This window comes from Cervus canadensis, chromosome 2 (genome assembly GCF_019320065.1).
Source record: "Cervus canadensis isolate Bull #8, Minnesota chromosome 2, ASM1932006v1, whole genome shotgun sequence".
NCBI lineage: Eukaryota > Metazoa > Chordata > Mammalia > Artiodactyla > Cervidae > Cervus > Cervus canadensis.
Window position 1 is genome coordinate 89,917,776 of NC_057387.1, and position 27,090 is coordinate 89,944,865.

Sequence of the window (27,090 nt, forward strand, 5' to 3'; positions counted from 1 at the left end):
TAAGCTCACATTTACCTACAGAAAATATTCAGGCGTTAGCTTGACATTTCAAAGATCTCCTAATCTGGCCCCAGTCTTCTATTTGGCCATAGCGCTCATCCCGCGCTCCAACCACTGTTTCCTGAACACTCGCTGCAGTGGTGCAACTGCTGTGATGTATCAGGCTACGCTCTGCACTTGCTCTATTTTGAGGTTCATCTCAAATGACACTTTTCTTTGCATGCATTCCTTTATCTGACCCTCACACTTACTTGAAATTCTTTTCGGCTACAGCCATTGAATGCATCTGTCGTTAGCATTCATTTCATTCTGCCTTGTCATCCCCACTTCATAGTGAGCACTTTGCTGTCTTACTGTACTATTATTTCAGAGGTTGTTTCCATTTATTAGTAATCTACCAAAAATCTTTCTTATCCTTATATCTCTCCAGTCTTTCCAACTCACTCACTCCAACGGATTTTTGGTTCCCCACCTTGACCCTACAATCCAATGATTCTAACACCTATTCACCATTCCTTACCTATTTCATGTTCTCTCATTTCTCTTTTTATCCACTTCAATTGCAAGTACCAACATTATTATCACTCCCTTGATATGTCCTAGTACCTCTCGTTTCCTCTTTGTTATTTTGCCTTACAAAATCCCTACCCTGGACAATCTAACTGTTCATTTACTCTCCACCTTTGGGAAAGTGGATGAAGAAAAACTTACAACTACATCAATTGACTTTTTAAAATTCATTTACACTAACCTCAAGTGGGCCCTTAGTGCTACCTGGGAATCATTTTATTTTAAAAGTCAATCCACATGATGTAAATCACAGCAAGATCCTCTATGACCCACCTCCTACAGTAATGCAAATAGAAACAAAAATAATCAAGTGGGACCTAATCAAACTTACAAACTTTCACCCAGCAAACTATAAATAAGGTGATACGACAACCCTCAGAATGGAAGAAAATAATAGCAAATGAAACAACTAACAGAGGATTAATCTCCAAAATATACAAGCAGCTCATGAAACTCAATACCAGAAAAACAAATAACCCAATCAAAAAGTGGGCAGAAGACCTAAACAGACATTTCTTCAAAGAAGACATACAGATGGCTAATAAACACATGAAAAGATGCTCATTACCAGAGAAATGCAAATCAAAATTACAATGAGATATCACCTCACACCAGTCAGAATGGACATCATCAAAAATATACAAACAATAAATGCTGGAGAGGGTGTGGGGAGAAAAGAGAACCCTCTTGCACTGTTGGTGGGAACATAAACTGATACAGCCACTATGGAGGACAGTATGGAGATACCTTAAAAAACTAAGAATAAAACTACCATATGACCCAGTAATCCCACTACTGGGCATATGTTCTGAGATAACCATAACTGAAAAAGACAAAAGTACCCCAGTGTTCATTCAGCACTATTTACAATAGCTAGGACATGGAAGCAACCTAGATGTCCATCAACAGATATGGATGGATAGAGAAGCTGGTATATATATATATATATATATATATATATATATATATATATATATATACACAATGGAATATTACTCAGCCATTAAAAGGAACACATTTGAGTCAATTCTAATGAGATGAATGAACCTAGAGCCTATTATACAGAGTGAAGTAAGTCAGAAAGAAAAAAACAAGTATCGTATATTAACACATATATATGGAATCTAGAAAGATTTGAACTGATTGCAGGGCAGCAGTGGAGACACAGACATAGAGAACAGACTTGTGGACACAGGATGGGAAGGAGAGGGTGGGACAAATGGAGCGAGCAGCATGGAAACATGTGTACCATCATATGTAAGATAGACAGGCAGTGGGAATGTGCCGTATGACTCCGCTCAAACAGGTGCTCTGTGACAACACTGTTTCGTGATGGGGCAGGAGGTGGGAGGGAGGCTCACGAGGGAGGGGACACATGTATATCTGTGGCTGATTCATATTGATGTACGGCAAAAACCAACACAATACTGCAAAGCAATTTTTCTTCAATTAAATAAATAAAAGTTCATCCACTTTCTCTAAAGATTATTTCATACATTTTCTCTCCATAAACCTCAACACCTTCCTCTTTCTTTTCCCTCTGACCAAATAGCTCACCCACCTGCATCTATACCCACATACTCAGTCCTCCCTTCAGCACTCAAAATCCTTTCCCCTATGTTCTTGCAACTCTGTCTCTTACCTATATAACCAATACTTCACATTCCAAAGGATCAACCCATCAGCTTAAAAAAGTGTTATGTCTCACTTTAAGATAAGAAGTCTCTCTTAACTTTGTATCCCCTTCTAGCTACCACACTATTTCTCTGCTCTCCATTTCAACTAAACATCTCTAAAGGATTATCAGTATTCCTTGACATCAAGTCCTCTCCTTTCATTCTCTCTTGAGCCCTCTTTAATCAGGCTTTATCCCTTTCCTTAACTGGAACTCTTCTTACCAAGGGCACCAAAGACCTTTGTGTTGATAAATCTGGAGGTTAATTCTCAATCCTCATCTAACTAGCTCTAGAATCAGGTTTGACACATCTGCTCACTCTTTCCTTCCTCATTTCTTCATAAAACACTTTTCTTGATTTGGCTCCAGAGTAGACACCATACTCACCTGGTTTTGCTCTAAGCACACTGCTGCTCCTTTTCAGTCTCCTTTGCTAATTCTTCTTCACTTCCCTGATCTGTAACACTGGAGTGGCCCAGGGCTCAGTAGTTGCACTTCGTGAATTAGTAGACATTTATTGTACAGATGGTCCCACTCAATCTCATGTCTTTAAATGCCACCGTATGCTAAGGAATATTCACTGGAAGCACTGATGCTGAAGCTGAAGCTCCAGTATTTTGGTCACCTCGTGTGAACAGACGACTCATTGGAAAAGTCCCTCATGCTTGGAAAGATCGAGGGCAGAAGGAGAAGAGGGTGTCAGGGGATGAGATGCCTGGACAGCATCACTGATACAATGAACATGAAATTGGGCAAACTCTGGGAGACGGTAAAGGATGCGGAGGCCTGGCATGCTGCAGTCCCTGGGGTTGCAAAGAGTCGGACGTGGCTGGGAGACTGAACAACAGCAACATGCTAATGATATCCAAATTTATATCTCTAACTCAGACCTCTCCCCTGAACTCCAGACTCTTATTCCAATTTCATCTTTGACATTTCAACTTGTATGTCTAGAAGGTATCTTAAACCAATTCCAAGACCAAATTCCTTATGTTTTCCCTGAGTTGGTTTCTTCCACAGTCTCCCCTATCTCAGTAAAAGGCAATTCCATCGCTCTAGCTGCTCAGGCAAAACCTGACATCATCTTTGACTCTTTCCTTCTTCTCATACCTCACAGTTAATTCTTTAGCAAATCCAGTGGGGCTACCTTCATGGGCTTCCCATGTAGTTCAGCTGGTAAAGAAACTCCCTTGCAATGCAGGAGACCCTGGTTCGATTCCTGGGTTGGGAAGATCCGCTGGAGAAGGAATAGGCTACCCACTCCAGTATTCTTGGGCTTCTCTTGTGGCTCAGCTGGTAGTCTGCCTGCAATGCGGGAGGCCTGGGAGTCGGGTTGGGAAGATCCCCTGGAGAAGGAAAAGGCTATCCATTCCAATATTCTGGCCTGGAGAATTCCACAGACTGTATAGTCCATGGGGTCGCAAGGAGTCAGATGCGGCTTTCACTTTTACTTTCTACCTTCAAAATATATACATATCTGACTACTTACCATCTCTTTCCCCAGTGCTACTACCCTGCCCCAATCATCACCTGGATTATTGCAACAATCTCACTTTTTTTTTAAACCAATTTCTCTCTTGTTTATCTATGAACTGTTTCCCACAGTAGTCCAAATAATCTTTTTTAAACCTAAGCTATATCATGTTCTTCCTCTGCTCAAAATTCTCCATCTCATTCAGAGTAAAAGGCAAAGTCTTTTTTTTTTTTTTGAAATGGAAAAGTTATTTAATTAGGTTCTTTGCAAGAAGTTCAGAATACTACTTTGTGAGGATAAATTCCATTTGTGAGAGCAAACACAGAGCAGAGGTAGCCCTGGAGCTGAGGGACAGCTTTGATTCTTCACAGAATTTATGAGTCCACAGCTTTCTGATCAACCTTGCGCTGCTCTGTGATCTCGTATCTCTCTCTGTGTGTTGAAGATCTCACCCTCCTGGTGTCTGGGCTTACAGCAGCTTCTTCTTCTTGAAGTAAGTGTCAGTGAGATGTTCTGGGATTTTCACACCACTGATACCGATTTTGGTGGAGGTGGCAATGACAAATTTCTGGTGTGTTCTATGTAGAGGAACTCAATTGAGGGATAGAGGCCCAGTCACAAGTAGCAAGCCACTGCCCAGCTGCTTCAGGAAAACAACCCTTTTGCCTCTGTGGTGCCCCATGAGGATTTTCAGAACGGCCCCAGGAGTGATGCTGGCACGCAGCTTCCTCACGTGCTTAATGAAGGGTTTCTTGCCGTGACTCAACAGTTTCCGAGGCACGTCTTCAGTAGGGTAATACCTAGGCATTTTGCGAAGTTTGACCACTCGGATACCACCATTCTTGTCGCCACCAACTGGTTTTGTGACAGTAGCAAGAACCCGGACTTTCTTTTTCTTTTCGACCTTTGATTTAGCTGCTGAATACTTTCTCTTGTACAGGGGCTTTCTGGCGTACATGGCTGATCGGGAATATCTGCCAATTCCTCTGACCAGGACAGGGTTTCGGCTACAGTGGGGCTTCCCCTTCTTAACTTTCTTCACCATTTTCACCTTTTTAGCCTTGTTGCCAGCATCAGCCTTTTTGGCTTCAGGTTTTTTCTCCTTAGTATCTGGCTTCTCAGCCTTTTCACCCGCCATCTTGCAAGATAGGAAAGAGCAGACAAAGTCTTTAAAATGACCATATCCCACTTGATATGGGACACCATACTCTCATTCACCCTTTCCCTTGCTCTGCTCCAGCTACATTGCCTTCCTTAATGTTTCTCAAACCATCAGGCATATCCCTGCCTTGTACCTGCTGTTTTTTTTCACCTTGATTGCTACCCATCCTAGATATACTCTTGGTCACTCTCTTAATTTTAAGTCTTTTCTCAAATGTTTACTTGTGAGGACTTTTCTGACCACCCTTAGACTCTCAACCTTTCCCCCTTTCATATAGATTCCCATCTGTTGTTCTTCCTTCCCTAATATACTTTTCTCCTTATCTACTTATGATTATATAGGTATAAATTTATATAATCATATGTATACATATATATGATATATATGTGATACAATGTATACATATATGTGATTGTATATATGTATATAAGTATACAATTGTAACTATATAAGGATAAAAATATATGATTTATGAATTATAAATATATTTTCCTTATGTACTTAGTATATATATTAGATACTGTTACTTATAATTATATGTATTATTATAAATATGAGCATTTATTATATTTATTATGTGTTGTTGTTGTTCAGTACCTCAGTAGTGTCCAATTCTTTGAGACCCCATGGACTGTAGCACACCAGGCTTCCCTGTCCTTCACCATCTCCCAGAGCCTGCTCGAACTCATGTCCATTGAGTTGGTGATGCCATCCAACCATCTTGTCCTCTGTCATCCTGATCTCCTCCTGCCTTCAATCTTTCCCAGCATCAGGGTCTTTTCTAATAAATTGGCTCTTTGCATCAGGTGGCCAAAGTACTGGAGCTTCAGCTTCAGCATCAGGCCTTCCAATGAATATTCAGGTTGATTTCCTTCAGGATTGACCGGTTTGATCTCATTGCAGTCCCAGGGACTCTCAAGAGTATTCTCCAACACCACAGTTCAAAAGCATCAATTCTTTGGCACTCAGTTTTCTTTATGGTCCAACCCTCACGTCCATACAAGACTACTGGAAAAACCATAGCTTTGACTAGATGGACCTTGTCAGCAAGGTAATGTCTCTGCTTTTTAATATGCTGTCTAGGTTGGTCATAGCTTTTCTTCCAAGGAGCAAGTGTCTTTTAATCTCATGGCTGCAGTCACCATCTGCAGTGATTTTGGAGCCCAAGAAAATAAAGTCAGTCACTTTTTCCATTGTTTCCCCATCTATTTGCCATGAAGTGATGGGACTGGATGCCATGAAGTGATGGGACTGGATGCCATGATCTTAGTTTTTTGAATGTTGAGTTTTAAGGCAGCTTTTTCACTCTTCTCTTTCACCTTCATCAAGAGGCTCTTTAGTGCCTCTTCACTTTCTGCCATAAGGGTGATATCATCTGCATATCTGAGGTTATTGATATTTCCCCTGGCAATCTTGATTCCAATTTGTGCTTCATCCAGCCCGGCATTTCGCAAGATGTACTCGGCATATGAGTTAAATAAGCAGGGTCATGATATACAGTCTTGACATACTCCTTTCCCAATTTTGAACCAGTCTGCTGTTCCATGTCCGATTCTAACTGTTGCTTCTTGACCTGCATACAGGTTTCTCAGGAGGCAGGTAAGGTGGTCTGATATTCCCATGATATTCAGATGATACAACTCAGAAGTGGCAGAGATGAGGTTGAAATTAAGGTACACTTTCCTTTAAAGACTACAACTTGGGAACTCCCTGTTGTACCAATGGTTAGGATTCTGCGCTTTCACTGCCAACCACACAAATTCAGTCCCTGGTCAGGGCACTAAGATCCTGCAAATCATGTAATAAGGCCAGTCAAATAAATAAATAAATAAAGCCCACAGCTTTAACCACTGTGGTAAAGTGCCTTCTCTATGTCCTTACAATCAATCTTCTTAAGTCCATCACCACTGCCTCTGCCTCTCTCCAAGAACTCTTACCAGGATCTCCAAAGCTTTTGTGACCCCCAACCCTAACTGCTCTATCCTTTACACAGAGCCAGAGTGACTTTTCTTTGTGTGTGTGTGTGTGTACAGTTAAATGGTTTTTTACTAACTCATAGAGTTGCACAACCATCAGTTCAATCACTCAGTCACGTCCAACTCTTTGCGACCCCATGGACTGCAGCATACCTGGCTTCCCTGTCCATCACCAACTCCCAGAGCCTACTCAAACTCATGTCCATCACATCAGTGATGCCATCCAACCATCTCATCCTCTGTTGTCCCCTTCTCCTCCCTCCTTCAATATTTCCCAGCGTCAAGGCCTTTTCCAAGAGTCGGTTCTTCGCATCAGGTGGCCAAAGTATCACCATTATCTAATTACAGCACATTTTCATCACCCTAGGAAGAAATCCTGTATCTACTAGCAGTCACTCTCCTTTTCCCCTTCCCCCAGGTCCGGGCAACTGCTAATATGCTTTCTGTCTCCATGGCTTGCCTTTTCTGGATATTTCAAATAAATGGAGTCTTAAAATATGTGTTCCTTTGTATCTGGCTTCTTTCACTAAGCATAATATCTTCAAGGTTCGTCCATGTTGCAGCATGTATCAGTACTTCATTCTTCTGCATGTGGCTATCCAGTTGTCCCAGTACCATTTGTTGAAAAGATTATTCTTCCTCCTATTTGAATTGTCTTGGCACTCTTGTGGAAAGTTCAACGGATCATAAATATATAAGCTTATTTTTGAAGTCCCAATTCTAGTCCAATATATGTCTCTCCTTATGCCAGTACCACGTTAACTTGATTATTGTACTTTTGTGGTAAGTTGGAAATCAGAAAGTATGAGCCTTCCAACTCTGCTCTTCATTTTCAAGATTGAAATTGAATTTTTCCTTGAAATTCCATAGAAATTTTAGAATTGTTAGTTTTTTCAAAAATGTTAGGTGGGATTCTGGTAGGAATTACCTTGAATCTATAGATCAGTTTGAGGAGTATTGCCATCTTATGTTTCCTAATCTGTGAATGTGAGTAGTGTTTCCATTTATTTAGGTCTTTTTTAATTTCTTTCAATGAGGTTTTGTAGTTTTCAATTATAAGTCTTATACTTCTTCTTTGGTTGAATATCAGCTGAAATCTTTGGCTTGCAATATAGAGACAATATTGAAAATAACAAAAAACCCACTGAGCACTGAGAGTGTATAATTACATTTATATACAGTTAAATGCAAACATGATGCTACCCTTCTATTTACATACTGATTTTCTGGACTGGGGGACAGAGTGGACAGTGTCTCCAGTGCAAGTATGTGCCTTTGTTGGTATCTCTTAATACCAACTGTTGCTGTTGTTTGAGACAGTTTCCTCAGATTTTTAAAATTTGACAGACTTGCTTCAGATCTCAGTCAGGGATGAACATGGGACTCTTATAAAGATAACCAAATCCTTAATCATCATTATCATAACCATAATGTGATCGTTCCCATTTGTTAGGCACTTATTCCCATTCCCATGTACTACACTGAAAAATGCTTTATAAGCATCAACTATTTATTTATTTTTTTATTAGTTGGAGGCTAATTACTTCACAACATTTCAGTGGGTTTTGTCATACATTGACATGAATTAGCCATGGAAGCATCAACTATTTAATTTTCTTAATACAGTTTGCATAAAACTGAGACTTGAAGACTTTAGATAACTTGTTCATGGTGTTATAATTTTTGCAGAGGACCTTGATTCAGTCTCAAATTTGTCTGATTCCAAAGTCCATCCTCTTAACTACTGTCCTGATGTCAGGGTTCCTGGCCTATAAACCTGAGTTCCTTCTGGAAGGATATAATAAGTTTCTGATTGTGCTTTTAAAAAATCAAGGCCACCAGATTTAAAAATCATGATCAACACAAAGCAGTAGTTTTCAGGACTTCTCTGGCAGTACAGTGATTAAGACTTTGCCTCCTAGTGCAGGAGGTACAGGTTTGACCTCTAGTCGGGGAGCTAAGATCCCACATGCCTGGAAGCAAAAAAACTAAATCACAATAAAAAGAAGCAATATTGTAACAAATTCAATAAAGACTTAAAAAAATCCCAACAATGACTGTCCCATTTGCTTCCACTGGTGATTTTGCATCTCTGGGAGTCTCCAGACAGACACATTACTTTAATTCTGGTCTAGCCATGACTCCCTCCAAGTATTTCCTAACATCCTTTCCTCTGTTTTCATCTGCTAGTTCCTCCCTCTTCCATTCCCAACATGCTCCAGCCCACCAAACATCTCCAGAACATGCTTGTTCTTCTGTGTTTGTTGCCACATACTTCACCTGGAACAACCTGGCCTTGTTCTAGGGCAGTGGTCAGGAGTTTGATGAGAAGTTCCTGGAGATTTTTAAACAGGGAAATGATAAGATCTAATGTACATTTTTAAAAGATCACTCTGCCTGTAAGGATAACAGATGTAGGTGCAAACATGAAATTCGAGAGATTAAGGAGATTTAGCAGTTGTCTAGGAAAAGGTGAAGTGAAGACACACCCAGTGAAGACAGGGAGAAATGGTCAGATATGGAATTTTGAAAATAGAATCGGAATTTCAGATATATACTGAGGGTTGAGCCAGCAAAAATTGCTGATAGTTTGGACTTGGGTTATGAAAGAAAGCATAGAATCAAGAAAGAAAAGCGATGAAGGCCTGAACAAGGCATCTTCTATTTGTGTTATGAGATGTTCAATACACAGTCATCGTTTTACACTGAGACACAACTGTGATTGTGGCTTACAACATCTTTGACTGAAAGAGTTGTCTGTTTGTCCTCATGTGTGCATTTGGGATATCTTAGCTTTCTTCATGTATTAATACATGAACCTTTGAAGTGCAGGATTCTGTGCTAGGTCCATCACAAAAGTTGTCACAAAAGTTTCCACAAATCCTTGGAAGTAGGAGTTAATATCCCTATTTTACAGAGAAGGAAACTAAGACAATTTATGATTTCACTGAGGGTACATATTTAGTAAGGGGCTGAGCTGAGATTTGAAGTCAAATTTTACTAAAAGCCCATGCTTATGTCACTGCAATAATTCAAAGGTACAGAATCAGAATTCCCCAAACTTTTCTCCTCATTAATTGAAGCCTCTGTTGACTCTCATGTGTCCTACTTTAGAGCCCAAGGCTGGCAAACAGGACAGCTTTGTTCTGTCTGTAGCCCATCTGCAGACTTGCCTTGTGATTTAGGGCAAGCTTCTTAATTTGATGGTGTCTCAGCATTCCCACATGTTAAGCAGGACTTGTAATTAGTGATGGAGACAATGCTTTGAAATCTGCAGATGAAAGGACCTGCAGCCTTGAGTGCAAATATTTTCTTTCCCATGGTGTTCGTTTCGTTTCTTATAGCTTCCAGGACCCTTGATAAGGAAAGGAACAAAAAAAGAAAGAAAGAAAAAAAAAAACAAAAGAAAGAAAGAAAGAAAAAGGAAACAGGGCAAATGTAAAACTGTACTTGCTTGCTTGCTAGAAGTCAGTGGAACTTCGGGGTCATTTATGTAGTAATCTCCTTTACTCTTCAGAACTCAATAAAAAAACTTTAAGGTAGACTTTTTTTTAATGTTCCATTTCCTTTAATAACCTCCATTGAAGATCTTCAAAAATGATTTCTATTTTGTTTCTGACTTCTTAAACCTATTCTCCAGGAGGAAGGAAAGGGAGCTAATAATTATCTAGTATTTGTTGTATGCCAGGTATCATGCTAACTGCTTTCACATGAAACCTTGTTTAATCATTATAATAGCACTATCAGATAGGTGCTATTGTTACCTTCAGTTTAAAGGAGAGGAAATGGTGGCTTGGTATGGTTCTTTGACTTGTCCAAGGTCACAAAATTAAGAAGTTGGACCAAGCTGGGTCTTCCCAGTTCTAAATTCAGCCTCTTCCCAGGACACCTCTTTGCCCTGAAAAATTAGCAATGACAATTTTGAACTGTCGCATCACACCCTGGGTGTGTGTGGCATTTGAAAATCTCTTACTGCTTGTTCTTTTCAGTCCCTGGCACAGGGACAGTTATTTGTACAACACAATTGTTATTATTGTGCAGCCTCACATATTTTTTCTGCCCTGGGCAAACATGAACAATAATGGACTATATTTATGAAACCAGCAGCTTGGAAGCATGAGCTCCAGATTACCATTACAATTGTAGTTTAATTTTTTTCTTTTTTGGTAGCTTAGCACCATTTATGTAGAAGGGCTTTCTCAAAGTCTCATGCCAATATTCTGGTTCTTTGTATATTCAGACAGCCCCTCACAGTTGTTTTTTTTTTCTCTCATAGTTACGATCAATCATCCTGCATTTCTAAAAGCTGACATCACAGATGTGCAGTGTTCACGAAGAGCTGATATGATAGTCACCTCCCAAAGTTGGAAAACAAAGAAATAAAAGCAGCAATCATTGGCTATCAGTATCCAAATGTAAGTAATAACACATAACTTTACCTAGGGAAACAAAGACAAGGATATGTGTGTTAGCTGTTCAAGGCACTCCTAATAGTTAACGTGGCTCAGAGAGTAAAGAGTCTGCCTGCAATGTGGAGACCGGGGTTCAGTCCCTGGCTCGGGAAGATCCCCTGGAGAAGGGAATGGCAACCCACTCCAGTATTCTTGCCTGAAAAATCCCAAGGATGGAGGAGCCTGGTGGGCCCCAATCCATGGGGTTACAAAGAGTCAGACACAACTGAGCGACTAACATACAATAGTTAATGTATCTGCAAAACTGGCTTAGTAATTGGAGGGTTGTTTGCTACTGCTGCTGCTAAGTTGCTTCAGTCATGTCCGACTCTGTGTGACCCCATAGATGGAAGCCCACCAGGCTCCCCCATCCCTGAGGTTCTCCAGGCAAGAACACTGGAGTGGGTTGCCATTTCCTTCTCCAATGCATGAAAGTGAAAAGTGAAAATGAAGTCGCTCAGTCATCTCCAACTCTTAGTGACCCTTGGATTGCAGCCTACCAGGCTCCTCTGTCCATGGGATTTTCCAGGCAAGAGTACTGGAGTCGGGTGCCATTGCCTTCTCCGGGAGGGTTGTTTGACAGAGGGTTAAAGGGTGATCTTGAAGAATGGCATTCTTAAGAGCTGCCACTTCAGGCCAGGTTCTTTAATAAGGCATTTATGCATAATTTCCAGTCCTTACAACATCTCTACACGGTAGGTATTATTGTCTCCAATGTACACATAAGGAATATGAAGGTTAAAGACCCAGAGACATTAAGTTGCCTTAAAAAAATAGGTAAGTCCTTTTTGTCTGCTCCATGAAATTCATTCTCTTTACAACAAATTAGATCATATCTTCCATTAGCTACATTTTATTCTCCTAAAATAGATTTGTGATATGACCCAGTGCTTTGATGAGATCTGGGACACGAATTTGCAAACTGTCACTGGTGTGTCATCTAAAAAAATCCAGTCCCGGAAGTTCTAGGCCTTTTTGGGAGTTTGGACCATCACTCCCACCCCCTACTTTGTCAAGTTTTTGATTTAAGCCAGAACCAATGGACAAAAAAGGAAGCCAGTGCAAATTATTGATGGTCTGGAAGGGAGCATGGGGGCAATTCTCATACAAGCAGTCTTCCCTTGCTTAGGGGTCTGATCATCACTATTACTGTTTTAACCAAGGTCCAGATCTGCTCTAACTAGTCCTTACTTAAACAAGTTATTTATAAAATATTTGTTTCTTGGTTTTTCTAATTTGTGAAATGGAGATAGAATGAGGATTCAAATATTAACTACACATGAGACTATGCATTCATTCAGTTCAACAAACTTCTACCACATACCAATTTGACTCTAGTTGTTAGATGCTATATATAAAAACATTCATAAACTGTGAAAAGCAATATTGTGCAAAGACAATATGCTGTTTTTGACTTAATATAAATCACACAATAATTATAACAATAAATAATTCCTTATATTTCCTCAACATTTTCCAAATCTATTTGCTCTTTTTTTTTTTTTAATATGTGGGAAATGGAGTCTCAAACAGGTTGAATGATTAGTCTGAGGTCACATATTGACTCGAATACTCTCCTTACTATCCCATGTTGAGTTCTAGGAAACTATACACCAGGGACTCCCAAGAGTCCCTGTCCCCCAAGAGTAATATCTTGTATCTCATATGGTTTGGTGGAGTCTTCTTGAATAGCAAGTGCATTTGTACTCTATGAAATTAAAAGACACTGACTTCTTGGAAGAAAAACTATGACAAACCTAAATAGTGTATTAAAAAGCAGAGACATCATTTTGCTGACAAAAGTCCATGTAGTCAAAGCCATGGTTTTTCCGGTAGTCTTGTGTGGATCTGAGAGCTGGACCATAAACAAGGCTGAGCGCTGAAGAATTAGTGCCTTTGAACTGTGGCGCTGGAGAAGACTCTTAAGAGTCCCTTGGACAGCAAGGAGATCAAACCAGTCAATCCTACAGGAAATCAACCCTGAATATTCATTGGAAGGACTGATGCTGAAGCTGAAGCTCCAATACTTTGGTCACATGTACTGCAGTTTCAGCTTCAGTGAGCCAGCTTATTAGAAAAGACCCTGATGCTGGGAAAGATTGAAGGCAAAAGGAGAAGGCGGCAGCAGAGGATGAGATGGTTAGAAAGCATCACCAACTCAATGGACATGAATTTGAGGAAACTCCAGGAGATAGTGGAGGATAGAGGAGCCTGGTGTGCTGCAGTCCATGGGGTCTCAAAGAGTTAGACATGACTTAGCTACTGAACAACAACAATTGTATTTCCCAATAGCAATTTATTCTATGACTTTAAGATTTCTTAACTAAATCTGTGTATCTACAACTTTAGATATTTCCATGTGTTATCTCATTCATCCTCACAATAACTCTAAGGTTGTACAAGTAATAAATAGTTGAGACAGGATTGGAATGTGGATGTTTCTCATGTCCAAGCCCTGTTTATTCCACTACGGTATACTGTTTTGGTTACTGGATGTATAACCTTGGGAAAAATCACTTAATATCTGTGACCTTCAGTTACCTCATCTGTAGAGTGGATATGATGATTACTACCTTTCAGAGTTGTTGAGTTCAAAAGTGATAATGTAAATTAGAAAATCAAAGTAGAAACATCAGTGGTGGTTACAGCTGATAAATATACCAGGTGGGAAAGGAGTAATTTAATACATTATCTCCCCTTCTCCCTCAAGTTAAAAAGAATAACAGCAGAAGGAGGTCAAAGGAGACTCTCTTGAATAAGTGGTTGCTCACCAGACTTGCATGGCTGGCTCTTCATTGCCTGGACTTTGTAAAAAGGGGTGTGAGAAGAGTCAGGAATTTCTGAGGGCATTTTGGGGATGGTTCGCCTGTGGTGGCAAAGGTCTAAAACCTTATGTGAGGTTAATTCCATTCTTGGCTTGTTCATTTGATTCTCCTTGTGTGTCAAATGGGGATTACTACGATAATGCTAAGAGTGTGTGGGTCTGATAGAGCTATGGTTCGTTGTTGTGGGAAGCCACCATGACTAAGAAAGGAAGACCAGTTCTAGGCAAAAACATTTATTGAGGTCTAGTCTGTGCTAGGCTAAACTGTGAGAGGGAGGTAGTTGTGAGACAGCCCTCTCTTCTCATGGATTTTGCAATCTGTTTGGGGTATAGAAAAAGTCCTCTAACTCCAAGGCAGAGGGTAGGGATAATATCAGAGCAACTAAAGGGTGGGGTGGGATTTCCTAGAAGGCTTCCTGAAGTAGATGGCATGTAAGCCAAGCCTTTAAAGATGAGGATTTCAAGTTACTGGTTATTTCAACTGAAGAAGGCAGCATGAGAAAGTATAGGCTGTGTTATGTTTAATTTGGCAGGAAGTAAGACCTTATACTAGTACAAAACACATTCCAGGATCTGAGGATATAGATATACATCAGAAAGAGTCCTTGCCATTGAGGAGCTCTCAGCCTAGAGGGTCGGTTCAGTTCAGTCGCTCAGTCGTGTCCAACTCTTTGTGACCCCATGGACTGCAGCACACCAGGTTTCCCTGTCCATCACCACCTCCTGGAGCTGGCTCAAACTCATGTCTATCGAGTTGGTGAGGCCATCCAACCATCTCATCTAGAGGGAAGACAGATGTAAAGAGCCATTAGGGTGATGATGACTTCATAAGGCAGAGAAGAAATGTAAAGATAAGTGTGTAAATCTGATTTGGGGAAGTCAGGAGATATTTTGTAAAGGCGGTGGTACTTTGGTGGTGTCTTGAGAGAGAGCAGGAGGAGTTTGCCAGGGGGACTAAGGAGGGAGTTAGGAGTGCTGCAGCCCCTGAGGAGGCCCCAGTGCTCTTTTACTGAACTGGGGTCTAAGTGTGGCAGGCAGCCAGTGAACCTGGAGAGTATTTATTTCCCTTCCTACCTAGAATTTGACTTAAGATAGTCTTTTCTTTTGACATCACCCCCTAATGTTGTTGTTCAATAGCTCAGTCACGTCTGACTCTTTGTGACCTCATGGACTGTAGCATGCCAGGCTTCCCTGTCCATTATCATCTCTTGGAGTTTGCTCAAACTCATGTCTATTGAGTCAGTGATGCCATTCAACCAAATCTTCTTTGTCCTTCCCCTCTCCTCCTGCCTTCAATCTTTTCCAGCATCAGGGTATTTTCTCATGAATTGGCTTTTTGCATCAGGTGGCCAAAGTATTGGAGCTTTAGCTTCAGCATCAGTCCTTCCAAAGAATATTCAGGGTTGATTTCCTTTAGGGTGGACTGGTTTGCTCTCCTTGGAGTCCAAGGGACTCTCAAGAGTCTTCTCCAGCACCACAGTTTGAAAGCATCAGTTCTTCAGGTGCTCACCCTAATCAGTTCAGTTCAGTTCAGTTCAGTCGCTCAGTTGTGTCCGACTCTTTGCGACCCCATGAACTGCAGCATGCCAGGCCTCCCTGTCTATCACCAACTGCTGGAGTCTACCCAAACCCATGTCCATTGAGTCAGTAATGCCATCCAGCCATCTCATCCTCTGTCCTCTCCTTCTCCTCCTGCCCTCAATCTTTCCCAGCATCAGGGTGTTTTCAAATGAGTCAGCTCTTCGCATTAGGTGGCCAAAGTATTGGAGTTTCACCCTACTAGCAGACGGCTAAATGAAAAGTTTTGGAGTCAGACTTGCATTCTAACCCACCAGCTATCTGATCAGTTGTAGGCCCTTACATATGACATTTATTTGTGTTTCAGTTTCATTTGTACAATTTATTTATGTCTCAGTTCCTTCATTTACACAATTTAAAAATAAAAGTGTCCAACATAGATTCTGGCATATAAAAAGTACCGTTATTATTTCCTATCATTATCTCACTTAATCCTCGCAAGCAACTTGGACTCTGGGTATAGTTCTTCCCATTTTTCAGAAGCAGAGGCTTAGCGTGGGTAGGTGATCCGCTGAAGTTCTCAGGACAATCTGGAGTTGCCTCTGTCTCCACAGCCCGTCCACCTTAATTACTTGTCCGAGCCGGGTTTTCTCAGGCGGCCCCGGGGCAGGCTCCGATCCGGCAGCAAAAACTCCGGCGCCAGGATTTGGGCGTCTCCGAGGCCTGTGCCGGGCGGGCGGGGCCAGGCGAGGCGGGGTGGACGAGAGGAGGGAAGTTGTCGAAGTTAGGGGAGACGCCCGCCAGCCCGCTCGGGCCTCGCCTCTGGCCGCTCCCTCCGCCTCCTCCCCGCCCCGAGCCCCCGTCCGCCCGTCCTTCCTTCCCCTCCCGTGCATGATGGAAACACCATGGCTGCGGCGGCCCAGCTCTCCCTGACACAGGTAACGCCGCCCGCCGGTCCGTCGGGCTCGGCGGCCGGTGTCCCCGGCCCCCTCCCCCACCGCCCTACGGTTCACCGACCCGGGCAGTTTCTCTCCGCCCCGGGCGGGGCGGCCGATACTGAGAGCGCGCGCGGGCGCGCCTGTGAATGTGTCTGTGAGTGTGACTGCGGGAGGACGCCATCCTGAGCCGGTACCTCCGCCGCTCGCGCTTCGGCCCCGCCCCACGCGGCGCCCCCTCCTCCCGACCCCTCGGTGCCCCAGCCCCGCCGGATGGGAGCCCGACCCTCTCCTGTCCGCCTTCACCCACCCGGGAAGTTTTCTCCTTCCAGGCCAGACGCACCCCAGGTGAGCTCCTGTTGAGCTCGCGCGGTTCAGCCCCACCGCCGGGTCAGCCCTCGCCCCGCACGAGGCTCACCCTCGGGACAGGCAGCGTCACCTTCCCGAGCCAGGCGCTCAGGGCCCCCTCCCAGCCAGGCTTTTTAAACCTCGCTAAACCGGCCTTTTCCCACTGGAGTCCGACGAAAGCCCTCCCTTTCCCAGCAGTTTCCTCCAGTCAGCCTGTCTTCCAAATAAGTCTCATCCTACCCGAGCGCATTCTTACCCCGCTAGCCCCTTCCTGGCTTCAGCCTCTTCTGCTGATCAGGTTTCCTGCTGGGTGAGATCCTCCGATTCAGTCTTTCCCTCCTCAGTTCTGCTACCACTCCTACTGGGTGGGCTGTCTATCGCTGTCCATGGGGATGGCGGGGAAACATCCTTTCACAGGTGTGATGGTTCCGCCCGTCTTGGTGCTGGGAAGGACCTAAGAGATCACTCGTCCTGGGGGAACCGTCACCAAAACCTGTGTGCTCTGTCTGTCTTGCCTTTCTGCTTCCTTCAGAGTCAGTCCTCGTGCTTCCCAGAAAACCGCTCAGCATCAGTCACCCTGGGAAGCTCGTTCCTCCCTCTCCGTTGGGAAAACCAATTGCAATCTTGCGGGGATGTCCTGGATGGAGAGGGGTTGTACACCTGTCAGTCCCTTGGCGCTTCTCTGACCAAATCTCACCCTAACCTCACCTTCTCAGCCTGTTCTCTCCAGAACCGGGGGCCACGGACCTTCCCCTTGGGGCCCACGCCAGCCTCCCTGCCACCTTGTATTCTCCTTGGCCTGGATTTCTCAGCGTTTCTGAGGCAAAACATTGGGATAGGTTATACATTTCGGCTGGAAAGTTTTCTGTCTGAGGAGGAAGAGACTTTGGGGGTGTTTCGCCTAGCATCCTAGGATAAACTGAGTGAAAAATGTTCCCCTCAGTAACCAGGAGTCACATATAAACATGTGCCTTAGGTAAAGTACCTTCAGCTTGTAGGAATTTTCAGCTTCGTAAGTGCGAAGTCTGTTATTTTCCAGTTTATTTAGTCTTGCTTATCCTGTTTTGACAAGCAGATAAATGGGGAGGAAGACTTGGAATGTGGTGATTGAGTCTTGGTAGTGAATCTCTTTGGAAGGGTCCTCCTGAAACTCAAACTTGAGGAATGGCAACATTGACTTATGCATGTTCACTCTTTAATAGTCTAGTTAGTGATATGCATTAAACAAGATCCTGTTGGCAAACTGTTGCTCTTCCGCTCAGCTGGCCAACTCCAGCGAGAGTTCTCCCCTTGAAGATTTTGCTCTCCTGAGAACTTCTACAAATTTGCTTCTTAGTTGTGTGCCCGTAGTTTATTTTCTTCCTGGATAAGGCTATGCTTTTAGTTTCTATTTACTGTCATTCCTCTCTGAATATTTTCTTCCGGCTCTGTCAGTTTTATAGATAGCTAAATAATTTAAATGTGTTCTTGTGGCTATATATTTAAATATTAACATGTACACAGAGTAAATACTGAATCAGGAGTATTATCATTCAGTGTTTCACATATGAGAGAACAAACATTGATGGTTCATTTATATTGAATATCCAGATAAGTCAAGTTAGAGCAATTTGATTTTAAGACGTTTTTGTTTAGTCGCTAAGTTGTGTCTGACTCTATTGCAACCCCGTGGACTGTTAGCTGGCCAGACTACTCTGTCCATGGGATTTCCCAGGCAAGAATACTGGAGCAGGCTGCCATTTCCTTCTCCAGAGGATCCTTCTCACCCAGGGATCAAACCTGCATCTCCTGCAGTGACAGGCAGGTTCTTTATTGCTGAGCCACCAGGGAAGCCCTTTAAGACATTAGGAGGCAATAAGATATATTGTAAAGGCACAGGAAAGAGAACATTCCCAAGTATTTAAATACCTAATGTGCCTCCTTGTTATTTTAAAATTTGGCTGATTTGTGTTTTTTAATTGACTTTTTAACTGCTTGAGGCAAATAAACTGAGATAACAATGCAGCCTGGTTTCATATTTATTATTGATCTGTTTATGTCACTATAACCCCCTCAAGACACACTCAGACATAGGCATACTCAAGTGAGATCCTGCACGGCAGGGACATCTTTCATCTCTTTCCCTCAGCACATGTCTGGAAGAAAGTTATTAATAATATTTGTCTTATGAATGACTCAAAATTCTGAAGAACTCTGTGACAGTTACAAAGATTAAACAGATGCTGAAGTTAGTTTCTGCCCCTGGTTATTAAATAGTAATAGTTTTGCAGTAGGTTGATTCATTCAGCCAGTATTTGTTAAGTACCTATTATGTGCCCTGCTCTATGCTGGAATTGTCTTGAGTAGAATTTTTGGCCTCTATCAATTAAGCAAAACTGACAGTTGGGAAAAACACCTGAAAACTAGGTTAATTTTCTCCTTCCGCTTTCTCCTGCCTGCCAGCAAACCCTCCAATTCCCCAACCACCAATATAAGTTATCTAAATTATCATAGTCTAGCCACTGATGCAAAGAGCTGACTCATTTGAAAAGACCCTGATTCTGGGAAAGATTGAGGGCAGAAGGAGAAGGGGATGACAGAGGATGAGATGGTTGGATGGCATCACCGACTCAATGGACATGGGTTTGGGTGAACTCTGGGAGTTGGTGATGGACAGGGAGGCCTGGCAGCATGCTGCGGTTCATGGGGTCGCAAAGACAGGACTGAGCAACTGAAATGAACTGAACTGAGCTTCTAAACAGGATAGAATGCTAGAATAGTAAAATGTTTCAGTTCCAGCTCTGCCGGGAGGTAACTGTCATTGAGTTAAATCTCCAGGTCTCAGTTTTCTTGCTTTTAATATTCATCCAACAAATATGTACTGATCATTTATTATGTACTAGGATTTATTCTAGGTGCTGAAGATATGCTTATGAACAAGATGACAATTCTTGGCACTCAGACAGAAGAAAGCATGGAGCTTAATTCTGGAGAGTTGGAGAGTTTGAATTAGATGATCTAAAGACCTTTCCAAAGAACATTTTTTTTAATAGATCATATTCTGTGATTTGGAGTTCTAGTGGTGACTTTCCTAGGGTACTTTATAGGCTTTATAGGCATCGTGTTTTCTGGTTTCAATTTTCTTTACCAGGTGTTCTATTTTCTTTTTGGCAATAAGAAGTAAAACTTGAATGAGAAAGATCTTGTGATTTTTGCTATGGTAGTAGATGACAAAAAGTTATTAATACTTCCTCTTTTTAAACTTTGCTGGTTGCTCATTTCTTCTTTAAGTCTGCATCTCTACTAATAATAATACTGTTAACTTCCCTTTAAGTGTTACTATATGCTAAGAATTTTACTTCACTTAACACTCCATTTTACAAATAAGGGAAATAATTTACATAAATTCGTAAGTAAGATCTAAGATTTGAACTGAAGTCTGTAGGACTTCAAAAGCTGTCTACTATACTTGTCTGTATACTAGATGCTTGGCATATCCATTGCTCCCTTGTATTTTTTTATTTTCTTTTTCAGTATTTGCCTTGTTTTCCTAGTTAGGTACTGAACTTCACAAGTATGGAAGCAATGTCCTTTGCCTCTGAATCTGTAGTTACCTTTAATGGTATCTTAATAATACAACTCTGGATGCACAAATAGTGCTTTTGATGATGAGAAAGGTTTTACTTTGTTGAAAGATGGCATAATGGGAGTATTTTAAATAATACTCTGTCAGTTCAGCTTTATGCTGAAGTTTTCTTGTTTTAATTTAGCAAGGATTTTTTTTTTAATACTAAAAAGACCCTTTAGAATGGGACTTAAAACAATCTTAATATATGGTCAAAAACAATAAATGCTATAAGGATACTTTTTCTTTTAATGCTTTTTTAAGATTGCAAGAGTGATATAACTGCATTATAGAAAATTTGAAAATTGGAGGGAAAAAAAAATCTCCCATAATTTCAGTTTTTGGTATTTATTTTCAATTTCATTTAAAAAGTAGGCAATATGTATTAATATGTGTATCCCCTTTGTGGTTTGGTATAACAATCATGATGGTAAATTACAGGGTAGAGTGTGAAAATTACATGTTCTCAGAAACAGAAAAGAAGTATTTATTCAGTATGACTTATTTGAGTTCCTACTATGGGAAAGGCACAATAATGATACTTTTGTCCAGTATACTCAGGAAATCTTTGCTTCCCTGAACAATATCAAACAGTTTTCAAAAATGGCTTGGAATGTTCAGCATTTGGGAGGAGCTGTCATAGTTAAAATTAATTAGGAACAGTTGGTTTAGAGTCTCCTAGGAATAACCTGAGTGTATTTTTTTGTTTTCACTGTTTGCAGACAGAACAATAATATTGTAGAAAACAATACATTTCTACAACAATAAATGTTGTAGAAAAAGATTGAGCATCTTTATTTAGTAACAAATCATAGTTCTGATTTCCCTTTCACTAATAATCTCAATTAAGGTCTCAATTTAGGGTGTTTTACTTGCTCTTCAATGGGCATGGCAACCCAGTCCAGTATTCTTGCCTGGAGAATCCCCATGGACAGAGGAACCTAGAGGGGTAGAATCCATGGGTTGCAAAGAGTGGGACATGACTGAGCGACTAAGCACAGCACTTGTTCTTCAAAGATTTATAAACATAGTTATATGCTTCTTTGTTTTGTGAATTTTAGACTTAATAAAATTGGATCTATGGAAGCCAAAATTAGGAAGATGCCTTGAGAGAGAGAAAGAGTGGGAGAAGAAGAGAGGGAGGGAGGGAGGAGGGGGAAATCATCATTGATCTGGATAATTTGGAGAATTGGTGGAAATAAATGAAAAAGTAATCCAGACAGAGTTCATTAGGTAAACCCATATATGGGAATTTCATTTTAAATAGTTGAACTCTCATCACCAAGATAAAATATGATTATCTTCATTAAAAATTATGTTTATTAGGAGCTTTTAATCTGAGGGATGTTATAATGTGAATGCTGTTTTACAGTAAAGTAGAAACATTTTATTTAAATTAATCTACTTAAGCATACATAGAAAAAAGACTGGAAGGAAAAAAAACCCAAATTTATGATAGCATGGTTATAATTTTTACTTTTTTTCAATAGTAAGCATGAATTTCTTCTGTAATAGCTGACTTAACATTTCTATATGACAATATTTTTGAAAATTTACCCTTTTACATTGATACCAGTAATTAATATTAATTACAACTATAGTTTAATTACAAAATAAATAGCTATATGGGAAGTAAAAATGTGTGTTCTAAGATAGCATCTGCATTTACATTCCATCTTAAACATTCCTATCTTCGGGTTTGGAGAAATTGGTTAGAATGATAATTATTATTATTATAGTTGGTTTGGAGAATTCAGTTAGAAGACTAATTTATAATTTTGTATGCTGCTTTATAATTTATGAAGCAATTTAAGCTCTCATTTGATCTTCACAATAACTAATAGCTAAGGCTGTTATTATCATTATTTCAAACTGGAGAATACCAAGGCTCATAATTTGTGACTTATGTATTATAGTCAGTAAATGAAAGAACCAGAATAAAGGTCTGTTTAAAAAAAAAAAAAACTCAGGGACTTCCTTGGTGGTCCAGTGGTTAAGAATCTGCCTTGCAGTGCTGGGAATGTGGGTTCGATCCCTGGTACGGGAACTGAGATCATACATGCTGTGAAGCAGCTAAGCTCATGGGATGCAGCTGTCGAACCTGTGTGCTCTGGAGTCCATGTGCCACATCTGGAGAGCCTGTGCACCACAACAGCTGAAGCCTACATGCTCTGCAGCCCAAGTGCTGCAACCAGAGAGTCTTTGCACCACAACAAAAGATCTTGCATGATGCAACTAAGACCCAATGCAGCAAATAAATAAATAAAAATAATAAAAGAAAAAAAATCCTCACACATACCAGTGAAAATCTCCATCATGCTCTTGGCCCTCTCCTAGGGCAATCATTCTTGCTGTTTCTTGTGTGTGTTTCCAGCAATAGTGTGTGCTAAGTCGCTTCAGTCGTGTCCACATCTTTGTGACCCTATGGACTTTAGCCTGCCAGGCTCTTTTGTCCATGGGATTCTCCATGTAAGAATACTGGAGTTGGATTGCCATGCCCTCCTCCTGGGGATCTTCCCAACCCAGGATTCGAACCCATATCTCTTACATCTCCTGCATTGACAGGTGGGTTCTTTACCACTAGCGCCACCTGGGATGCCCCAATTCTGTGTGATATGTATGCAAATATGTGTGTGTATGTTATACACCTGAGTATAACATATGTGATATATACTGTGTGTGTATATTTCTTTTGAATAAGCTGCATATTTTGTGACTTACTGTTATTTTTAGCTTAATTTATCTAGGAGATTGTTCTATACAAGCACATACAGATTCCCTCATTATTTCCAAAATTTGAGAATATTCTTTGATATGAATATACCCTGGTGGCTCAGACAGTAAAGCGTCTGCCTACAATGTGGGAGACCCAGGTTCAATCCCTGGGTCGGGAAGATCTCTTGGAGAAGGAAATGGCAACCCACTCCAGTATTCTTGCCTGGAAAACCCCATGGACGGAGGAGCCTGGTAGGCTACAGTCCATGGATCGCAAAGAGTCAGACAGAACTGAGCGACTTCACTTTCACTTTCCCTAAATAGCCACTTAATGATGGATTTCTGTATTGTTTCTAATCTTTTGTTGTTATAATACAGACAGTGCTGCAGGGAATATTCTTTCTCACATCTTCATATACGTGTTCACTTCAGTTCAGTCTCTCAGTCGTGTCTGACTCTTTGCGACCCCATGAACCGCAGCATGCCAGGCCTCCCTGTCCATCACCAACTCCGGGTGTCCACCCAAACCCATGTCCACTGAGTTGGTGATGCCATACAGCCATCTCATCCTCTGTCGTCTCCTTCTCCTCCTGCCCTCAATCTTTCCCAGCATCAGGGTCTTTTTCAATGAGTCAGCTCTTCGCATCAGGTGGCCAAGGTGTTGGAGTTTCAGCTTCAGCATCAGTCCTTCCAATGAACACCCAGGACTGATCTCCTTTAGGATGGACTGGTTGGATCTCCTTGCAATCGAAGGGACTCTCAAGAGTCTTCTCCAACACCACAGTTCAAAAGCATCAATTCTTCGGCGCTCAGCTTTCTTCACAGTCCAACTCTCACATCCATACATGACTACTGGAAAAACCATAGCCTTGACTAGACGGACCTTTGTTGACAAAGTAATGTCTCTGCTTTTTAGTATGCTATCTAGGTTGGTCATAACTTTCCTTCCAAGGAGTAAGCGTCTTTTCATTTCATGGCTGCAATCATCATCTGCAGTGATTTTGGAGCCCAAAAAAATAAAATCTGACACTGTTTCCACTATTTCCCCATCTATTTGCCATGAAGTGATGGGACCGGATGCCATGATCTTAGTTTTCTGGATGTTGAGCTTTAAGCCAACTTTTTCACTCTCCTCTTTTCACTTTCATCAAGAGGCTCTTTAGTTGTTCTTCATTTTCTGCCATAAGGGTGGTGTCATCTGCATATCTGAGCTTATTGATATTTCTCCCAGCAATCATTCCAGCTTGTGCTTCATTCAGCCCAGCGTTTCTCTTTTTTTTTTTCCAGCGTTTCTCTTGATGTACTCTGTATATAAGTGTGTTTGTGCATTAATTTTTAGTAGGTATAATTTAGGGCTAAGAGATATTTTTAATTTGGATAGATACTGCTAATTTGCATTCAGAAAGTTTATACCAGCAACAGTGTTTGTGCTTTTCCCCCGTCAACATAGTATATTATCAAATTTTGATTGTTGTTAACCTGGCATATAATAATGATATCTGTTGAAAGTTGGCCTCATGTACTGTGCTTCTGTATCACAAAAATGTGAGCTTTTTAATATTTTGTATGAAAGTAAGATAGAAGTGAGGTATAAGAAGCTTTGTAATAAAAAAAAAAGCTTTGTAATATAAATAATACTTTAACAAATCACCTGTTTAATTAAAAAATAATGGTTGGTACTACAGAGCTACAGTAATCAAAACAGTATGTACTGGCACAAAAACAGGCACACAGATCAATGGAACAGAATAGAAAGCCCAGAAATAAACCCATGCATTTATGGTCAATTAATCTGTGACAAAGGAGGCAAGAATATACAATGGATAAAAGATAGCTCTTTCAATAAATGGTGCTGGTAAAACTGGACAGCTACATGTAAAAGAATTAAACTAGAACATTCTCTAACATGATACACAAAAACTCAAAATGATTAAATACATATAGGATTAAAGACCTATATGTAAGACCTAAAACCAAAAGCTCCTAGAGGAAAACATAGGCAGAACACTGTTTGACATAAATCATAGCAACGTTTTTTAAAAATCCATCTCCTAAAGCAAAGGAAATAAAAGCAAAAATAAACAAATGGACCTAATTAAACGTAAAAGCTTTTGCACAGCAAAGAAGAACATCAACAAAACAAAAAGACAGCCTACTGAGTGTGAGAAGGTATTTGCAAATAATGACTGATAAGGTGTTAATATCCAAATATTTAGACAGCTTATACAACTCAACGTCAGAAAACCAAACAACCTGATTAAAAAATAGGCAGAAAAACGGAATACATTTTTCCAAAAAGGACATGCAGCTGCCCAACAGGCACATGAAAAGATGCTCAGTATTGCTAATCATCAGGGAAAGGCAAATCAAAACCATAATGAGATCACTCACCTGTCAGAATGACTGTCTTCAAGAAGAACACAAATGCTGAGGATGTGGAGAAAAGGGAACTCTTGTACACTGTTGGTGAGGTTGTAAATTGATGTTGCCATTGTGGAAAACAGTATGGAGGTCTCACAGAAAACTAAAAATAACACTACCATGTGACCCAGCAATTCCACTCCTGTGCATATAGCCAAAAAAGCAAAACAAAACAAAATACTAATTTTAAAAGATACATGTACCCCAGTGTTAATAGTAGCATTATTTACAGTTGTCAAGATACAGAAGCAACCTAAGTGTCCATCAACAGGTGAATGGATTAAGAAGATGTGGTGTATATGTGTATATATTAATACAATGGAAATGCTACTCAGCCCTAAAAAAAAATGACATTTTGCTATTTGTAGGAAGATGGATGGACTTGAAGAGTATTATGCTAAGAGAAATAAGTCAGAGAAAAACAAATACTATGTGATAGCACTTACACATGGAATCTAAAAAAATGTACCAAACTAGTAAATCTATAGTAAACTGGTAAATATATAGTAAACAAACTAGTCAATATATAAAAAATATAACAAACTAGTAAATCCCCATGGACAGAGGAGCCTGAGGTCCATGGGGTCACAAAGTCAGACACAACTGAGTGACTAAGCACAGCACAGTAAATATAAAAGAAGCAGAGTCACAGATGTAAAAATGAAACTAGTGGTTACCAGTGAGGAGAGGAAAGGGGGAGAGGCAACATAGTGGTAGAGGATTAACAGGAACAAACTATTATGTATTAATATAAAATATGCTACAAGAGTATATAACATGGGGAATATAGCCAACATTTTATAACTATAAATGGAGTGTAACCTTTAATTATGAATCACTATATTGTTCACCTTAACTATATAATATTGTACATCAGTTACAGTTCAATTAAAAAAAAAAGGTTGGAGCACTTTTAAAAATTTAAAGCACAACTATGCAAAGAAAGGTAAGCCTCACTTCCTCTTTAGACTGGGAATTTTGTAATGGGTATTTAGCAGTACTAGGAGTTTCCCATCTGAGATATTCAAGCTGCTTATTTCTTGTTATGTCTTCAATGAAAATTTGGCGAAGAACATACTTTTGGGGAGAAAGCTTCTATATTATAATACTTTGGTTTTTTAAAGATCATGGTTTCTCACTGTTGACATTTTGGGCCTGTTAATTCTATGGTGTGGACGGGGGCCTGTCTTTTGCATTGTGGGATGTTTTGCATCCTTATCCACAAGATGCTGGTAGCACTGTTCCCAGCTGGGGCAATCAAAAATACTTCCAGACATTGCCAGATATTTCCTGGGGGATGAAATTGCTTCAATTTGAGAATCGCTGATTTAAATATACTTTTTAAAGTTAGTGATCCACTAAGTCCTTTGGGAGTTAGAGAAGTATGTGTGTTCTTGGGATAGGGACAGAGGGAATG

General features: G+C 40.7%; 1 protein-coding gene and 1 pseudogene across 8 annotated transcripts in view; one reads left to right on the forward strand and one right to left on the reverse strand.

The window, feature by feature from the left end:
• Nucleotides 1-3,940: 3,940 nt before the first annotated feature.
• On the reverse strand, nt 3,941-12,236 carry LOC122427982 (annotated as a pseudogene).
• A 4,186-nt stretch (nt 12,237-16,422) lies between these two features.
• EPS15 (epidermal growth factor receptor pathway substrate 15) overlaps nt 16,423-27,090 on the forward strand; it is a 139,510-nt gene continuing 128,842 nt past the window's right edge. Inside the window, exon 1 of one of the 8 annotated variants that reach the window (XM_043461355.1) lies at nt 16,423-16,588. In XM_043461355.1, coding sequence (XP_043317290.1) covers nt 16,556-16,588 — 33 coding nt within the window. In that variant the 5' untranslated portion in view covers nt 16,423-16,555. Of the gene's footprint in view, nt 16,589-16,732; nt 16,934-27,090 lie in introns of those variants that run through there. The other 7 variants (XM_043461358.1, XM_043461359.1, XM_043461360.1 and 4 more) reach the window with 7 other exon arrangements.